The 18,610-nt window shown below is 39.7% G+C and overlaps 1 protein-coding gene across 1 annotated transcript in view; it reads right to left on the minus strand.

Annotated features, from left to right (window-relative positions):
• Positions 1-17,362, minus strand: part of MGAT4C (MGAT4 family member C) — a 168,181-nt gene extending 150,819 nt beyond the window's left edge. The window contains exon 1 of the mRNA XM_050935588.1: positions 17,261-17,362. Within this exon, the coding sequence (XP_050791545.1) occupies positions 17,261-17,263 (3 nt within the window). The 5' untranslated portion in view covers positions 17,264-17,362. The remainder of the gene's footprint in view (positions 1-17,260) is intronic.
• Between the last annotated feature and the right edge of the window lie 1,248 nt (positions 17,363-18,610).

Raw genomic sequence — 18,610 nt, forward strand, 5'->3', positions numbered from 1 at the left:
GAAGCATAGTATTATCTCCATGGTTATCAGATGAAACTGCCCATTTTAACAAATAGGGGCAGTTCAATTTTTCCCTCCAGGGGGCACACCACACTCCTCTTGAGCCAGTTATTGAAATCCTGTGCATGTAGATCACCCTACTTGAAAACTTTGCTGGATCCTGCAGATCCCTCTGCATGCAGCCATGTGGACTTAGGAGCTCAACTGTAGGCCACCATTTTTTTAAATCTTGGCCTAATCATATCGGGCTAAGTACCAGCTATTTAGCTACAAAACTTAAAGGAATTGTTTAGCATAGAAAAAGAGAGTATTAACTACAGTAGTTAGATGAATTTAAGAAAAAAAATGTAGCGGAATATCAGGCACACTTTCCAACAGCAGCAGAAGGCACAGGGAAGCAATGGAAGCTAAAGCACTGGGCTTTAAACTACAGTAGTGCAAATGTACAATAAGCGAGCAATCCAGCTCTGGCAGGAGTTTGGCCTAGAAGGATTTTGTCATCTTTAGGCTCTGTGATTCAAAAATCATGAGTCTCCCAGGCACGCTGTGAGAACTGAGAAATAGGCATCTGTCACACCTGACTTTTGCAATTTCTATACTTTTATGTTCTTAAGCATTTTTATATATATATATTCCTTTAAAGTACTTAAAGAATATATTTCCTAGAACACAAGATACACGGTTTCACTCTGCTGTTGCAACAAGAGATGAGGAAGGAGGATTTCCCCAAAAGTAACAGTTACAAAGACTGAATCCATTTAACAGAATGATGATGTGATGTGAAATGATTGCAAATTCCAGCAGCTCCTGGAATGGAGTCTATGCTATTCACTCAAGCATAGTGATAGCTTTCCGGGGTGGGGGGAGAGGAAGGGGGAGAAGTGAAAATTGGTATGTTGTGATGGCTTGGTGATAGAATACAAAATAAATTGTTAGCCACAGTGTTCAAAACCCCCTTCAGGACTAAAAACATTACCTCTTCACTGTCTTTGTACAACTGGACAAAGCATATGGGAAATCCTAGCAATATAAGCAATTAGCAGCACTTTGCTTGTATTCACTTCACTCTAGGTGATAGATGATACTCAGAGGGAAAGTAGATCCATAAACTCAAAAACCCACAAATTAAAAACATGTGATCATTAATTTAATTAAACAAAGTGATCTAAAACTACCTAAGCTAGCGTTTTGTGTTTTTCACCATGCTTACATACAGGGACTAACTCCACTGTGGTTATTACTTTTTGATGGCACTGCAGCTTGCCATTTCATTGATACGAAGAATATATGCATACACATTGTACTATTCTGTATTTTACCTAAAGCTCGCCAAAAAAAAAAAAAAAAAAAAGATCCTACTTGAGTCTCCATGGCACATCTTTAGAAATGATCATTTATTTTTCAAAAGAGCTGGGCTTCTCAAAGAACTGTTTAAAAAAGCAAAAGTGGGAGGAGTTCCTTTCTGGTGTTGAAGTCTCCCAAATTATTACAAAGACAGAATGTATTAGCAAGGTAGCTAAAAATTCCAAGGATCTTCATGTATTCATTTCATACCAGACAGACACCACTCCATGACACTGGTAACAAGTTTCCAGTAGCTACCTACATGTAAAGAAGTGTCAGAGAGTGAAGAGCAAAGCATCATATGAGGAATATGGTTTTCCAATAAAGAAAATTTGCAGTGGAAAAGTGTGTGGGGGAAGAATTAAAGGAAGCACTGAGACAAAATACTTATGCTCCATTGTTTTTCTTTTAGACTTTTCCCATTCCACCTACTACACCATATTGAAAAATGGAAATCACTGATTTCAGACTGACTTTAAAAGTACAAACTGTAGTTGAAAAATTCATTCAAAATGCTAACACTGTAATACGAAAATGCTTTGCTGAGTGAGATTTCTTTCTTTGTGAACAGACGCTGTAGCTACTGAAATGCATAGTTAAGCTACCAGAGGTTTCTAAATGAAGAAAAATATATAATTATCTTTCCACATAAGGAATGTTTAATTGGCCCTCAATTTGTGGTTAAAAACCAACCAACCAACCAAACAAACAAAAAAACAATACAACACAGCAACAGCCACAAAAATGAGTATATTTATTCCTTCAGAACAAAGAACCAGATACTCAGCTACTGTAAATCAGCATAGCTCTACTGAAGTGAATAGCACTACACTGATTTCCAGCTGAGGATCTGGCCCCATATGCCACAATAATGTAAGAACAGAAGATCTTCCATACCTGATCACACCAATTCATCCATCAAATCTAACATTTTAGCTCCAGCAATGCCTATCAATTAATTATTGAGAGGAAGATGAACCTCCATCCCCATTCCAGTTGTTGGGAAAGAACTTCCCTCCTTGCCCCGGCAGGTAATCAATTTATGCCCTGAAACATAAGATTTTAATATCCACAATTTAGCTTACAGCAATTTACAGTTATCCAGAACTTTTGCCCAAAATACAATAATAGAAACTTTTTTTTAAATGGAGGGGGGGAATGAAGGTAATTGGTCTACAGCAAAATTTTAGGTGTGCATAATCTATGCCAGAAAAGCTCATGACACTCATGGCTGCCATTTTCCGTCATGAGTTGTCAAACTTTTTCTGCTTCATGACAGAATGGATTACAATAATGCCATGAATATTTTACTGCAGTTATGTACTTTAACTCAAATCTTATTAATCATCAAGAAACAAATATTTAATATTAGAAGCACTAAAATAAATCTTGCTCTGTCAAGAGATGACTTTTAAATACATTTGGAAGCATGGTCCAACAATTGACTCAGATGGGCTCTATCTCTTGTAGTGAGACCAGTATGCATTCATCTCTGGCATGGCTCAAACGAGCTCCACAGAATTCTAAATGTAGCTGCTGATTTGGATTAGATTACTTTGAGTGAGATGAAGGGAGGGAAGGAGAGAGTGGATTTTTAATAGAATCTCAGTTAGACACATCGGGGGAGCTCAACTCTGTCAGTTTAAATGTACAAATCTACCCTCAGCAAAAGAACGTGTGCCAAGAGGATGAATGAAACCTGGTAAACATTATAGTTAATTTATTGCCTGAAACAACAGTCCTTTTAATTGATTGACAAATGAACAGAAGCATGGAATAAGAAAAGTAAATGAAAACACTGCAGGAATGGACAGCTTTGTAATTGGAAATGGAAAAGGTCACTAAATGTGGCTAAGTGTAATTTATTTGAATTGAATCATTATTTTATGGAAATCTTTATTTGGAGCCTGAATATGGACAACACTAACTTTAATGCATTTTATTTTGAATGCTTTAAACGTGAGTGGACACAGCAAATGTGGAGCTGTACTATTCCTGAAACCAAACAGTGACCAGGCTACTACACAGTGGTAGTGATAATTTGGAGCCAATGCGAGATCTTTCAACAAATGATATTTCTTTGGAGCACTGTGTTCTTTAGCAGTAAATAATAATGTGTATAAGATACAATTTTCAAAATTGCCTAAGTGACTTAAGAGCCTGAGTCCCATTTTCAAAAGTCACTTAGGATTTTTCTACATGATCGTTTAGTTTGCGGCAAACTGCGGTGTGAATCTACCCCACACTAGACTGGGACAGTCTAACTGTCCATGTGGACCCTGTTTATGCTGCACAAACAGCTGGTTAAAGCACTTTAGCCCATTCCTGTTTTAAAGCAGAGTAGATCAAAGCACACTAAAATACTGTTAGAGATATCAGAAGAGTCCACACAGACTGCATGGCAGACAAGTGCAGGGTAGATTCACAACCCTGCTTGCCACAGACTAAATGTTTGTGTAGAGAAGTCCTTAGACAGTTAGTAGCCTGAGTCCCATTGACTTTGAAAATGGGACTTAGATGCTTTAAAAATTTTTACCTATTGTTTTTATAAATTCTCAGATGAAATAATCACTTTTTAAAAGAAGGTGGTAATATTCATGATTTAAACATTAAGAAACCATGTAGGTAACATGCAGAGATGTGAAGATCACAAACATACACTGGAATAAAACCTAGATCCTCCGACTTCTAGTCCCTGCTTTACCTACCAACTAACATAACCTCAGTATCTCTTAAGCAGAACACTGTTTCACCACATGCACCATTACTATATACAATTATATAAATTAGAGATGGGAAAGACATATCACATCCTCCTGTCAATCCCTCCCTTAGCTGAAGATTGTTCTCTACTGCAGCGGTTATCAAAGCCAGTCTGCCGCTTGTTCAGAGAAAGTCGGGCCAGGCCAGTTTGTTTACCTGCTGTGTCCACAGGTTCGGCCAATTGCGGCTCCTACTGGCCGCAGTTCACTGCTCCAGGCCAATGAGGGCTGCAGTAAGCAGCACGGGCTGAGGGATGTGCTGGCCGCCCTTCCTACAGCCCCCATTGGCCTGGAGTGGCGAACCATGACCAGTGGGAGCTGCGATCGGCCAAACCTGTGGATGCTACTGGTAAACAAACTGGCCCGGCCCACCGGGGGCTTTCCCTGAACAAGTGGCGGATCAGCTTTCAGAAGTCCAGGGCCGACTTTACGCCGATTCCGATTCCCCGGAATCAGGCCCCACACCAAAGAGGGCCCCACACCCACGCTTCAGGGGGCCCCGCTCCAGGGGTCTGTGGCAGCATTTTGGTGGCAGGGGGTTCTTTGGTGCTGCAGAAGCCCCGGAGCAGACCCCCCCACTGCCAAAGTGCTCCCGAAGCCCTGGGCCACTGCTGAGTATTCCCATTGAGCCCGTGGCTCATAAAGCCGGCCCGATTGAGAACTACTGCTCTACTGTACATTTTCTAATGTTATAGAGTCATAGACTTTAAGATCAGAAGGGACCATTATGATCGTCTAGTCTGACCTCCTGCACAATGCAGGCCACAGAAGCTCACCCACTCACTCCTGTAACAAACCCCTAACCTATGTCTGAGCCACTGAAGTCCTCAAATCATGGTTTAAAGACTTCAAGGTGCAGAGAATCTTCCAGCAAGTGACCCGTGCCCCTCGCTGCAGAGGAAGGCGAAGATCCCCAGTGCCTCTGCCAATCTGCTCTGGAAGAAAATTCCTTCCCAACCCCAAATATGGTGAACAGCTAAACCTTGAGCATGTGGGCAAGACTCACTAGCCAGACACCCAGGTAATAATTATCTGTAGTAATTGGCTCAGATCCACCCCATCTAACATGCCATCACAGGCCATTGGGCATATTTACCACTAATAGTCAAAGATCAATTAATTTCCAAAATTAGGCTATCCTATCATATCATCCCCTCCATAAAATTACCAAGCTTAGTCTTGAAGCCAGATATGTCTTTTGCTCCCACTGCTCCCCTTGGAAGGCTGTTCCAGAATTTCACTCCTCAGATAGTTAGAAACCTTCGACTAATTTCAAGTCTAAACTTCCTAATGGCCAGTTTATATCCATTTGTTCTTGTGTCCAAATTGGAACTGAGCTTAAATAAATCCTCTCCCCCCCCGGTATTTATTCTTCTGATATATTTATAGAGAGCAATCATACCTCCCCTCAGTCTTCTTTTGATTAGGCTACACAAGACGAACTCTTTGAGTCTCCTTTCATAAGACAGGCTTTCTATTCCTCGGATCATCCTAGGAGCCCTTCTCTGTACCTGTTCCAGTTTGAATTCATCCTTCTTAAACATAGGAGACCAGACCTGCACAGAGTATTCCAGATGAGGTCTCATCAGTGCCTTGTATAATGGTACTAACACCTCCTTATTTCTACTGGAAATACCTTGCCTAATGCATTCCAAGACTGCATTCCCTTTTTTCAGGGCCATAACACATTGGCGGCTCATAATCATCCTGTGATCAACTAATACTCCAAGGTCTTTCTCCTACTCTGTTACTTCCAACTGATGGGTCCCCAGCTTATAACAAAAATTCTTGTTATTAATCCCTAAATGCATGACCTTGCACTTTTCACTGTTAAATTTCATCCAATTACTATTACTCCAGTTTACAAGATCATCCAGCTCTTCCTGTAGGATATCCTGGTCCTTCTCTGTATTGGCAATACCTCCCAGGTTTGTGTCACCTGCAAACTTTATCAGCACACTCCCACTTTTTGTGTCAAGGTCAGTAATAAAAAGATTGAAATAAGATTGGTCCCAAAACCAATCCCTGAGGAACTCCACTAGTAACCACCCTCCAGCCTGACAGCTCAACTTTTAGTATGATCCGTTGTAATCTCCCCTTTAACCAGTTCTTTATCCATCTTTCAATTTTCATATTGATCCCCATCTTTTCCAATTTAGCTAATAATTCCCCATGTGGAACTGTATCAAATGTCTTACTGAAATCGAGGTAAATTAGATCCACTGCGTTTCCTTTGGCTAAAAAATCTGTTATCGTCTTGATTTGGCCTGATCTACCTTTTGTGAAACCATGTTGTATTTTGTCCCAATTACCATTGACCTCAATGTCCTTAACTACTTTCTCCTTCAATTTTTTTTCCAAGACCTTGCATATTACAGATGGCAAACTAACAGGCCTATAGTTACCTGGATCACTTTCCCCTCCGCTTTCTTAAAAGTAGGAACTATGTTAGCAATTCTCCAGTCATACGGTACAATCCCCGAGTTTTCAGATTTATTAAAAATTCTTGCTAATGAGCTTGCAATTTCATGTGCCAGTTCCTTTAATATTCTTGGATGAAGATAATCTGGCCCCCCTGATTTAGTCCCATTAAGATGTTCAAGTTTGGCTTCTACCTCAGATACGGCAATATCTACCTCCATGTCCTCATTCTCATTTGTCATCCTGCCATTATCCCTAAGCTCCTCATTAGCCTCATTAAAGATTGAGGCAAAGTATTTGTTTAGATAATGGGCCATGCCTAGATTATCCTTAATCTCCGCTCCATCCTCAGTGTTTAGCAGTCCCATTTCTTCTTTCTTTGTTTTCTTCTTATTTATATGGCTATAGAACCTTTTTACAATTGGTTTTAATTCCCTTTGCAAGGTCCAACTCTACATGGCTTTTGCCTTTCTCACTTTATCCATACATGTTCGACTTCAATAAGGTAGCTTTCCTAGCTGATCCCTCCCATCTTCTAGTCCTTGTAGGCTCTCTGCTTTTTCTTAATCACTTCTCTGAGATCCTTGCTCATCCAGCTTGGTCTACAACTCCTGCCTATGATTTTTTCCCTTTTCTTGGGATGCAGGATTCTGATATTTCTGCAATCATGACTTGAAATAATTCCAGGCTTCCTCCACCTTTAGATCCACAAGTTCTTCAGTCCAATCCACTTCCCTAATTAATTTCCTTAATTTTTTAAAGTTAGCCCTTTTGAAATAAAAAATCCTAGTCACAGATCTATTTTTGTTTGTCCTTCCATTTAGTTTGAACTGAATTAGCTCTTGATCGCTCGAACCAAGGTTGTCCTCTACAACTATTTCTTCTATGAGGTTTTCACTACTCACCAAAACCAAATCTAAAATGGCATCCCCTCTTGTTGGTTCAGCAACTACTTGGTGAAGGAATCCATCAGCTATTGCATCCAGGAAAATCTATATCTGGGAAGTGAAAGTCTCCCATGATCACACAATTCCCATTAGTATTTACTTCATTACAAACATTAAAGATGTCTCTATCCATATCCAAATCAGATCCCAGTGGTCTATAGCACACCCCAAGCACTATCCCAGGGCAGGCTCTAGTAGCTTTCTTCCCCAATGTGATTTTTGCCCAGACAGACTCTGTCTTATCCATTCCATCACTTCTTATTTCTTTACAGTTAACCTCATCATTGATATAAAATGCTACTCCACTACCTTTGCCTTTATTTCTGTCTTTCCTAAACAGCACATACCCTTCCATACCTGTACTCCAATCATGACTACTATTCTACCATGTTTCTGTTATCCCTATAATATCTGGCTTCACTTCCTGCACAAGCAACTCTAGTTCGTCCATTTTGTTACCTAGGCCCTTGCACTAGTGTACAAACATCTTAATTTTAGCTGTTTGGCTTTGCTCACATTCTTTAAGCGATTAGGCACAGACATTCTACCACCAGTATCAACTATTAGACTGGTATCTACCCTTCCTCCTTATGTTCATTCTCCTACCCACGGCTGTATCCTTTCTTACTTCGTTTTCTTCCCTCTCAATGCTAAATTTTAAAAGGAAAAAATGAAATGTTTCATTCCAAAGATATTGAAACAGAATGTTTTGACCCTCTCAGAACCCTTTTTTCCTTTGCTTTCCTGCTAAACATAATTCCAGGAAAATCAAAATAATTTCATAAAATGTCTTGGTTTTGATAGAACTGCCTTTTTCCTGGAAAAATGTTCTGTCAAAGTTTTTCTGACCAGCTCTATTTAGGATAAGGAACTGAAATCAAGCCAAGTAACAGACTTCCTGGCACACAAAACCACATACTTAATTACAAATGCAGATAATTTGAAAGATCACTTGATACAATTGCGAAAATCGAAACAGAGGAAAACCCCATCAATTTGTGAAAGATCCATTCAGACATTTATGAAAAGCAAACACAGAAAATCTTTAAAATCATAAGTAGTTCTTGGGTAGTTCGCACACAGGAAAAATGCTAAATTCATAGGATATATTGTTCAGAATATATAGTTAGCCCAGTTCCACCCAGAATGCACCAGAGGGTAAATGTATAGAGTGGATGCAGCCTCTATGCCAGCTTTTCTAATCCCTGCTCTTTAGTAGCAAGAAACAGAGCAGAATATAGAAACAGCCACACCTACTGGCAGGAGTCACCAAAAGAGCAAAATTTTATGCAAATACAATGTCCTAGCCAAGAGTAAGGAAGACGTGCAGCTTTCTTCTAGGAACAGTACCACTCCTCTTCAATTTTGTTGCCTTTCTCTAGTTAGTCAATATTTTCCTAATAATAAAGTGTACACATGCATGAAAGTAGCACTCTATTTGTTGTCACACCACAGCAGTAGCCAGGGACTTACCTTTCTACTCCATGATGTGATATTTCCGTGTAACAGATCAAAACTGCAAGGGCCTTTTAAATTTATTTTTGCTGCTGAATTGCATCAGAAACTGTTTCCTAATTTGCCATCCCTTATTAGCGCTAAGACTCCTTTCGACATTTCTCCTTCCCAGGTTCCTCTCCTTCTGGATTTTGGATTATTTTCTCCAAGTACCTTCACTTTGTATTTTTCCAAGATGTTTCCATGTTACAATGATTCACGCTCTCACTGCTTTGCACAGCCCCAACAAGGCTTTAAACTTCTCTCAACTGGCCAGCTGAGGTGAGTTTATGGCTATTATGTGTCAACAGAGAAGTGCAAAGCTGCTAAAGCCTATCAGAGGATCTGGCCCTTGAAGTCCCTCTGTATTAGTTCTCTGTATTCAACTGTATCTGCAGCTCCTCACAGTTGATTAACATCTGCAGATGGCTTTAGCAAGATACTTATTCCCTTTGTAGATCATAATGAAGATGTAAAATAAGACCAGTCCTAACTTCATTCCTTTATTATGCCCCTGAGGTCAATTTTCAGTCTTTCTGGTAGTGCTCCTAACCAAGCTGATATGACTATTGAGAACAAGATTTCCCAGGACATGGAATAGCATGCTTTATGAACACTATAATGTATAATATATACCACCTTCTTTGTAGTCACTAAGGCCCAGATACTGCATATGGTTAACTTTATGCACTGCAAGTAGTTCCATGGACTTTCCCGGAATTGCTCAGTGTGGAAAGCTAAGCACAGGCATAATTCTATGCAGGATTGGGACCTAGGAACAGATTTTTAAAGGTTTTTAGGTGCCTAAAGATGCAGATCAGTGCCTATTGGGATTTTCAAAAGTGCTTCGGCACCTAAACCTCATTTAAATCAATGGGAGTTGAGCATTTAAATCTCATTTAAATAAATGGGAGACAGGAGCCTGGGTATTTCTGAAAATCACACTATGTGCCTATCAGCATCTTTAGGCATGTACATACCATTAAAAATCTGACTCTGTCTTTCAAATTCTTTTTAAAAGGTGTTCAGCTTTGTCATCATGTTAATTATGGTTTCACTGTCCTCTTCAACTTCCCCACCCCTTATCATATTTGATAATTTATTTTAGAGTGATGGAAGCTAGACTTATGGAATGGCAATTGGCAATAATTCCCTAGGATATTACCATCTGGAGTGCCTTTTGTATACATGTTCAAATTGTTCAACTATTCCCTAACCTCCTCTTTACCAACAAATATTGGCTGTTTTTGAATCATTAATATACTCCACCTCATTTATAAATTGACTTATTTTCCTCTAATCTTCTTTTATCGCTGACATATGAATAAAAACCCTTTAAACTGACATTAACTCCTACTTTCTTGATGACTTTACATTTTTCCTACAAACATTAGTTGACTGTATATTCTTCTGAAGTTAATGCCCTTCTTTTCAATTTCTGTTATGTGTCTTTTCCCTCTTGTAGGCAGACCTTTCTGCAATCCCTTGTGAAGTCATATTTTTTCCTTTCATTCTCCACCATTGTGACCACAGCAAAACTTAGAATACAGTTGTTGTACATGTTTACTACTGCCCACATGTGGATGGACTCAGAAAATTAAATTGTTTTAGGCCCTTCATTAGTAAGAGATGATGGAGTCTCTTTGAGTTCAAGTGTTACCATTTTTGAAGTAAGAATTAGAGCTGGGTGAACACCTGAATTTTTTGTTTACTGGCAATTCCAAAAAATGGGGAAGGGTCAAGCTGAAACTGAACATTCTGATTTTTTTCCCCCGTGAATCAAAAAGAACCAATTGAAATGTTGCTACAGCAAATTAAATGTTTCTTTCAGTGCTAGCTAGAGTCACAAAAATGAGCTATTAGGGAACTCACCTCTCTTAGCCCACTATTTAGGGCACTCACCTGCAATGGAGGAGACCAGGGTTCCATTTTTCTCTATGCCTGATGTAGAAAAGGGATTTAAACTGGCTCTTCCACCTTTCAGAAGAGTGTTCTAATCATTGGACTATGGGATATTCTGGGGCTGGTTGCTCCTGTTGAAGCTGTTCCACAAAATTTAAATAGTCTTTGGAGCAGAAGAACTGGAACCTGGGTCTCTGAGATGAGCAACCTAACCACTAGGCTAATGGCTATATAGCAGTCTTCCCCGCCTCATTGGCAAATGGCACTGGGTCCCAAAAAAACAAAATTCATACCAAATTCATTAATCGTTTTGGGTCAACTGAAACAGCATTCTTTGTCAAATATAGCATTTGTCAAAAAAAGAAAACATTGTCTAGATCTAATAGGAGTGTCTGAAATCTATTCTCATCCTTGCTTTGAAGTCCCATGTAGCCATTCCATGTAGCATCATGGTGGCTAGGAGGTTTTCTGATGGTCACTAACTTGTCATAATAATTATTTTAAAATTTTTATTTATAATAACATAACGCTGGCCTCTTTTGCCTATTTTTATTACTGTTGTATAGTTTTAGTGCTCTACAGTCCTTACGTGTCTAAGATACCATATCTTTTTAATATTTTCCTGCTTCAAGCAATTTAATAAAAACACATAACTAATACCATAAATGTTTTCCCCAGCCTCATTTTAAATTAATTATTATTATTAAATATTTACTTTGCAATAGCACTCAAATGTTCCTACCAGGATTAGTTCCCCATTGTGTTAGGTGATGTCCAAACTCAAAAGTGGAACATATTCCTTACTCAGAAATCTTGTGGGTTTTTCTTAATAGAGAACTGATTCTTTTATGAAACATTCTTCTGTTTTTTAAATAGAAAACACATTAATTCAATATAAAATGTCTTTTAACTTTAAAAAGTGTCATTTTTTCATGAATAACTAAAACTATGTAATACTTGTTATAAGGAGCAGTATGTCTCTATGATCAAGATAACCCTATACCTGATATGCCATATAAATGCTGACTACTGTTATTACTTTTCACCTTGAACATGGACAGCAGTATGCAACGTTACATGGTCTGCAAAATGAAAACTGAACAGCTTTATAAAAAATGGTTATTCCTAGGCATTGTTAATGGAAAAACAGACCATGAAGTAGACCTTTGCAATCACAGAAAGAACGAATGAATGTATTTCTAAAGGACTTCATACATTATGTATCCTACATTATAGATCTTAGATGCAAAACAATGGAATAAAATGTTATCTAAAAACATATGCACAAGAGAAAATTCTAATCCTTATGCATATTCCATTATGCTTACTAAGCTTGCTGTATCTTTCAGTAACTTACTGAGATGGGAATCAAAATGTGAAAGTCCATAATGGAGACTGGCAAAGAAGCATAAAAATTCTAGGCACTGTAAAATTAATAGACTCAATAGCCAACTTGATGTAATCCAAACATAAAGTTCCCCTGTTTTGCTTTCAGAGTTAGAAGAAATGAAAAATAACAGTAAACTATTTATCAGTTATTAGGTCTGTCAGAGTTCCTCCTCGTCTCCAGAAGTGCTGCAGAAATTAGCATGACTAGAACAATAACAGCATATATTAAAAAGCAGAGAGAGTAAAGAATGGTGAAAGAGGATAATAGGAGGATGACTCCACCTCCAAACTACTCAGGCTGTTCCAAGGAAAAAAAATCACAAAAATATTCAATTTAAGACATATACTGTGAGGAGGAAGGGAAGTGTAAACATGGGCAGACTCACCCCTGCAGCACTTCCTGCTGGTTGTCCTTGAGAATTAGCTCTTTTTCCAGCCAGGAGCACCCTCTGCAGGCTGATGATACACTGCCTCTTGGCCCCCGAGTTCCTCCCAGGACCTAGTACCTCTTTATCTGGGGTGCTGCCCCCTGGTAGTAACCCCTTTCTCTTTGGGTCTCCCTTCCCCGGGGAACCCTCGCCCACCGTCCCCACTTCGCCTCAGTTTAAAGCCACTGCCAGTCATGGTCTAGCCCCTGTGCCTTGGGGCAGACTGCAGTATCCGCCTACTCATTACTGGCAAGGTCAGGTTTGTACCTGCTCCCTTAGCTCAGTGGTTTGAGCATTGGCCTGCTAAACCTAGGGTTGTGAGTTCAATCCTTGAGAGGGCCATGTAGGGATCCGGGGCAAAAATTGGTCCTGCTAGTGAGGGCAGGGGGCTGGATTCAATGACCTTTCAAGGTCCCTTCCAGTTCTAAGAGATTGGTATATCTCCTATTATTATTACCCCTGGGCTGCCCTCCACAACCCCCAATACCTATTTGCCTTCTGCTAGGCTGCAGCCAGGGGCTTTCTAGGAGTCTCTGCTTTTCCCCAGTCCTGCTTCATTGAGGTACCCTATCTCTAGCTCCCTGCAGCCAGGCCCATCTCTCTCTACCAACAGAGAGAGACTCTTGAGTGCCTGGCTCCCAGCCTCTTATATAGGGCCAACTGAGGCCTGATTGGGGCGTGGCTGATGCAGCTTTTGGCAGAACAGTTCTTGACAAATAATTCTGCCCTACTGCCATTGAAATAATGCTAAACAGATGCCATCAAGTTAAAGAATAACCTTGTCCATTTCAGTAGACTTTTTTACACACACACACACACACACACACACACACACACACACACACACACACACACACACACACACACACACACGTTCATGTATGCACATGTGCGTCTGTATTTCTTCTAACATTTGTAGATTGAAAACAGCACTCCTGTTGCTTTACTTCAGTGAACATTTTGGGGAAGTAAGGACTACTCACCTAAGTAAAGGTTTAAGCTTCATACTCTAACGCCTGAATAAGGGATACCAAGTAGTGTGGACCAATGCTCTGAATTCTCTTTTTGGATGCCTCGCTGATGTGTTTTGCTCCCATGCTCAGAGTTATACTGATTGCCAAATCTAGGGTTGGGAATAGAGCTGGTTGGAAATTTTCCAACAAAACTCTGCTCTGACTCTGTTTTTTCAGAAAATCCCAGTTTGGTGAGCCCAAAATGTCTAGCAAAGTGGGTTGAGGTTTGATGAACTTTCAATGAAATGAAATGAGATTCCCAAAGAAGAGACAAGGGGTAGACAGCAAGAGGAGGAGAACAGAAGGAAGCTACTAGCAGTGGTAATGGCTGTAGTGGCCAGAGATACATTGGGTTACAACACTGCTAAATGCAGATAGCCTGGCTGTGCCATCTTGAGCCACAAATAAAGTCAATGGGACTATTCACATGCTTAGACATGTGTTTAAGTACCTTGCTGAATTGGGACTTGAGGAGAGGGAGTGTATAGTGCCTTTTCTAGCCACAAGCTTGAACTTAATACATTTCACATGTAGAAATTGGAATCACTTTCTTCCCCTGAAAGCAAAGACCCAATATACAGTTAAGACTTTATTTGACTTTTCTCACCTATGAACAGTTTCCTACAGTTACAGCAAATATTACAAAACTTAATGATATGCAATGCATAATATAGTTGGTATGGCTCATATTTTACATTACCATTATTGTACATTATCAGTGGCTTTGACTCTAATTCTTCTTAATATAGGCAGTAAGCTTTTAATTGACGTTATGTTAGTATAATGTCAAGATAATTTAAACATTAAAAGTAAGTAAAATAAGATAAAATAACTTGAGACTACTCTCACTAAAAAGTTCTGAAAAGGATAATAAAGATAATTGAACATTGTGATTTTCCATTACTAATGCCTTCAAAGCCATCACCTTATTAATATTTATGAAAGCCACTAAAAGTTTCTTTTTGTCACAGAGGAATGCAAATGGGTAGGTGGCATCTAACAGCTGACATACTTCACTGGAATATGGTATTGTTTCAGAATAACAATGGATGTGTCCAGTCCTATGTGACACCAGACAAGTCACTGACCCTCCCTGTGACCCAGAGATTCTCCATCTGTATAATTCTTATCCACCTTTAAAAAGATAAATTGAAAGGACAAAGTATTGATATTACATAGATGAAGACTGGGATACCAGTATAATGAATTATGAGTATGATGATATTGGCTTCTCAAGTCCACATTTCAATGTCACTACTAACATAAAATCCAAGAGTGGAGGAACAATACAATCTGAAATGCGGGATACCTTTAAGGTGACAACAGAATCCACTTCCCAGAAGATAACAGGCCAAATGATAGGTAGAAAGTCTTCCCTAACTGAAATTATTGAAAGATCTGCCATTGACTTAAATGCAGCAAGAATTTCAGCCATCATGTGTAAATTAAACATTTTTACCACATGTACGTATCAGTGTCTGAGAGATTCTAAGCTACGGTATTAACCAAAGAGATGGAATAATGTATGAACTCACTTATAGACTCACTGGGCAAAATTTAGCAGTGATATGTAAGAAGGCATTGTAAATTACAACACTATTTGAGAGTCTAAATGAGTCTAGGTGAGTGTTACTCTAGGGGAATTCTGCACCAAAAATTTAAACATTCTGCACCAAAAAATTAAAAATTCTGTGCACAATATGTTAAAATTTTGCAAAATTCTGCATATTTTATTTGACAAAATAATGCAATATAATCATTTTGGTTTCAATTATTTGGTATTTTATTTAAACTACAATACAATGGATGGAAAATAAGTGGGGAGCATTGGAGGAAATCCCCAATTTCCCTTGCCTAATAGTAATGTAACTAAGTTTGACCTTTTATTTCTAGTTATTAATCAACAGATATATTCAGCCATATGCTCAATGTTACTATAACAATTGAAGAGCAAGTGAGGGCTGGGGAATCAAACTCACAATTTATATTGGTTACTGACCATCTCCAGAAAGGTCAATAACAAAAAATTCATGGAGCACATTGTGATAGGAAATTTTTTCACTCCAAAATTTTAGACCAGTTCTAATCACGAAAGCACCATAAGCATTTATAAAGTCATACCGTCCTTTACATCCCTTTGGCAAAGTAAAAGAGCCTTAAAACTTTTACACCTGTTTTATACTCCTGGGGGAATTTACAAAGGCAATGGGAACAATTCACAAAGAAAGCAGGCTGCTACATTCTGCTCTATCTGAGGGGACAGAGTCTGCCCTGTGCCTATCTCCTCAGAAACATCCTGAAGCCCTGCCCCTCCATGCCGAGCTTTCTGCAATAGTGAGCGGGAGGGACAGAGGGTCTTTCTCTCTCAATTGCATGACTGCGCAGCCCCCCACCTCCTAGCGGTGATTTATGTCTCTGCTGGCTGCTCCAGGCACCTGATCCAACCTGACCGCTACTGCAGCTTCCCTTTGTTTTCCCATCAAAAGCTATTTTTCTGTGAGGAAGCAAAGAATTCTGTGGGGGACATGAATTCTGCGCATGCACAGTGATGCAAAATTCCCCAGGAGTAGAGGGTGTAGAGAAGGTCTAAACTGGCACTAGAAGAAGGTTTACATTAAAACAACTTAGACTCCCTCTGGGCTCATTTAAATTCATCTCTGAAATGAGCCAAATCATAGTCCCTACCTCTTTCCTAAAAAAGTCCACTAAGAGTGAAGATATTCTATGAATAATTCATACGTGAGGCTGTGATAGCTATATCTAACACTATCAGTAAGCTCTGAGCAGGCAAATCCATGCAGCTTCTAATTTTCAGCCTAGCACAACAGCTACTATTTAGAATTTATTTTCGACTGTCTTCCAACTGCTGCATAAACACCAATTAATTTATCTTTTCAACACCTCTGTGAGGTAAGTAAATAAGTACGATATCACTGCACAAGTGGAATGTGAGGACTAGAGCCCTTCAGAAGATTTCAAGTAATGACACATCTATACACATATATTTATAGTGTACTATCATGATTAAATAAAAGCATCGTTGCTTAGCAGTACATAGAGCTCGATGAAATCATTATCCCCATTTAAGGTGGTAAACAAATACAAGTATTTTTGAAACTATCTGCCTTTAATGAACACCCTGTTTAAGTAAGATAAGGCAAAAAGCTGTTAATCACCATTTTCAACTTTCAAGCATTGGACTTCTAAATCAAAAGTTATTTATGTAGGTGAGCACATTTAGATACACATTTCTGAAATTTAAATATGTCAATGCAAAGGACATTTTTGCTAACAATAAACTCTACATCATATTAATTGCAGATAAAAGGAAAACTAGGCACGAGGGGTAAAATTTTCAAAAGTGCCTAAGTGACACAGGAGCCTGACGCCCATTGACTTTTAGTGAGACAGAGGTTTCTACGTCACTTCTGAAATAGACAGAAGATTTACACTAGACTATTAAGTCAACCTAAGTAAAGTCGTTATACAGCCACCACAGTAATTTAATCAGTTTTACACGTCCGCACTATGCTGTTTGTGACAGCAGTGTGCATACTCACCATGCAAACTTGCACTGATGTAACTGCCAGTGAGGGACATTGTGGAATGGATTCTGAAAAGCAATATTATGGAGAAGGGGTTCCTGTCCAGTCTGGGATGACTTCACTCTGGCCTTCAAACTGTCCTTTTTCTCGAGGTAATGAGACCTAAGGATGAGAGTCAATAGGGTTATCCTTGGCCACAGGGCGTCAAGGACTAGTGGCCAGAGTCAATGGGTTACCCTGATTCCCAGGGTGGCAAGATCTAGTATCCAGAGTCAATAGGGTGGCCCAGATTCCCAGAGCAGTAAGGCCTACTAGCTGGAATCAATAGGGTGGGCCTGATTCGCAGAGCAGTAGGGTCTAGTGGCCAGAGTCAATAGGATGGTAGGCAGCAACCAGCAGGCAAGTAGCAACCAAGGTAGGGGGACTTGGACCCTTGCTGCTCCACTGGGTCCCAGTGCAGGGCCCTGATAACTGCAAGTGCATTCGCCATTGAGTCAGCAGGGATCCAGTCACAACATGCCAATTACACTTGGGACTATGGCTAGTCCCTCCCCTGGGCTACTTCCTACCATGACTCCTGAATCTATGGTCTGGGTGGCTTCAGGGTTACTGGGTTTCCCTGTCTGGGCTGTTCCCGGTGGCTCTAAAGTCCATGGGGTGTCTGTAGTACTGGGGTGTCTGCCGAGGTCTCGGAACCTCTGGCTTACACAGTCAGGGTCTGCAGCAGCTCTGAGGCTGGAGCCTGCAACAATCAGACTCAAGACTGAGCTGATCTGTTTGCTTTTATACTGGTAGTGCACTTGGGGCATGCCTAGTAGGGTCGTAGGGGCAGGGCTTCCTCAGTCCACAAGGAAGGGTTGACCCTTTGCTGTCTAGTGCATGGTAAGTTCACACCATCACAGGCAGCAACAGTAAACATAAGCAATGCTGTGTCTACACTAACATTGCATTACTAATTGCTACGTCTTAAATGCTACATCTCTAACAGAGGTGGAGTTATCAAGTCAGTGTAGTGGGCGAGTTATTTTGGTTGGAGACACATTTTAGTGTAGATGCTTACAGTTAGGTTGACATATGTAGAACAGATCAGATCAGAAACTCTTAAGTCACTTACATGCTTTAAAAAAAAATCAATTAGTACTGCTGAAGTGTGTCAGGTGGAAGAATTCTCATCTAGCCCATTCAGAATAGGTCTATAATCTTTGCCGTTAACAAAACTGAAAAAAAGGTGTGTTTAATTTAAGAATGAATTAGAAATGACTCTCCATGGATAGTTGTGTCTATCAGGTCCACGTGCCATGTCCTTACTTCTCCATAGCTGAATTACCAGGTCATTAGCCATATGTGCTAGACAGTAAGATAAAT

Source organism: Gopherus flavomarginatus, chromosome 1 (assembly GCF_025201925.1).
Source record: "Gopherus flavomarginatus isolate rGopFla2 chromosome 1, rGopFla2.mat.asm, whole genome shotgun sequence".
Lineage (NCBI taxonomy): Eukaryota > Metazoa > Chordata > Testudines > Testudinidae > Gopherus > Gopherus flavomarginatus.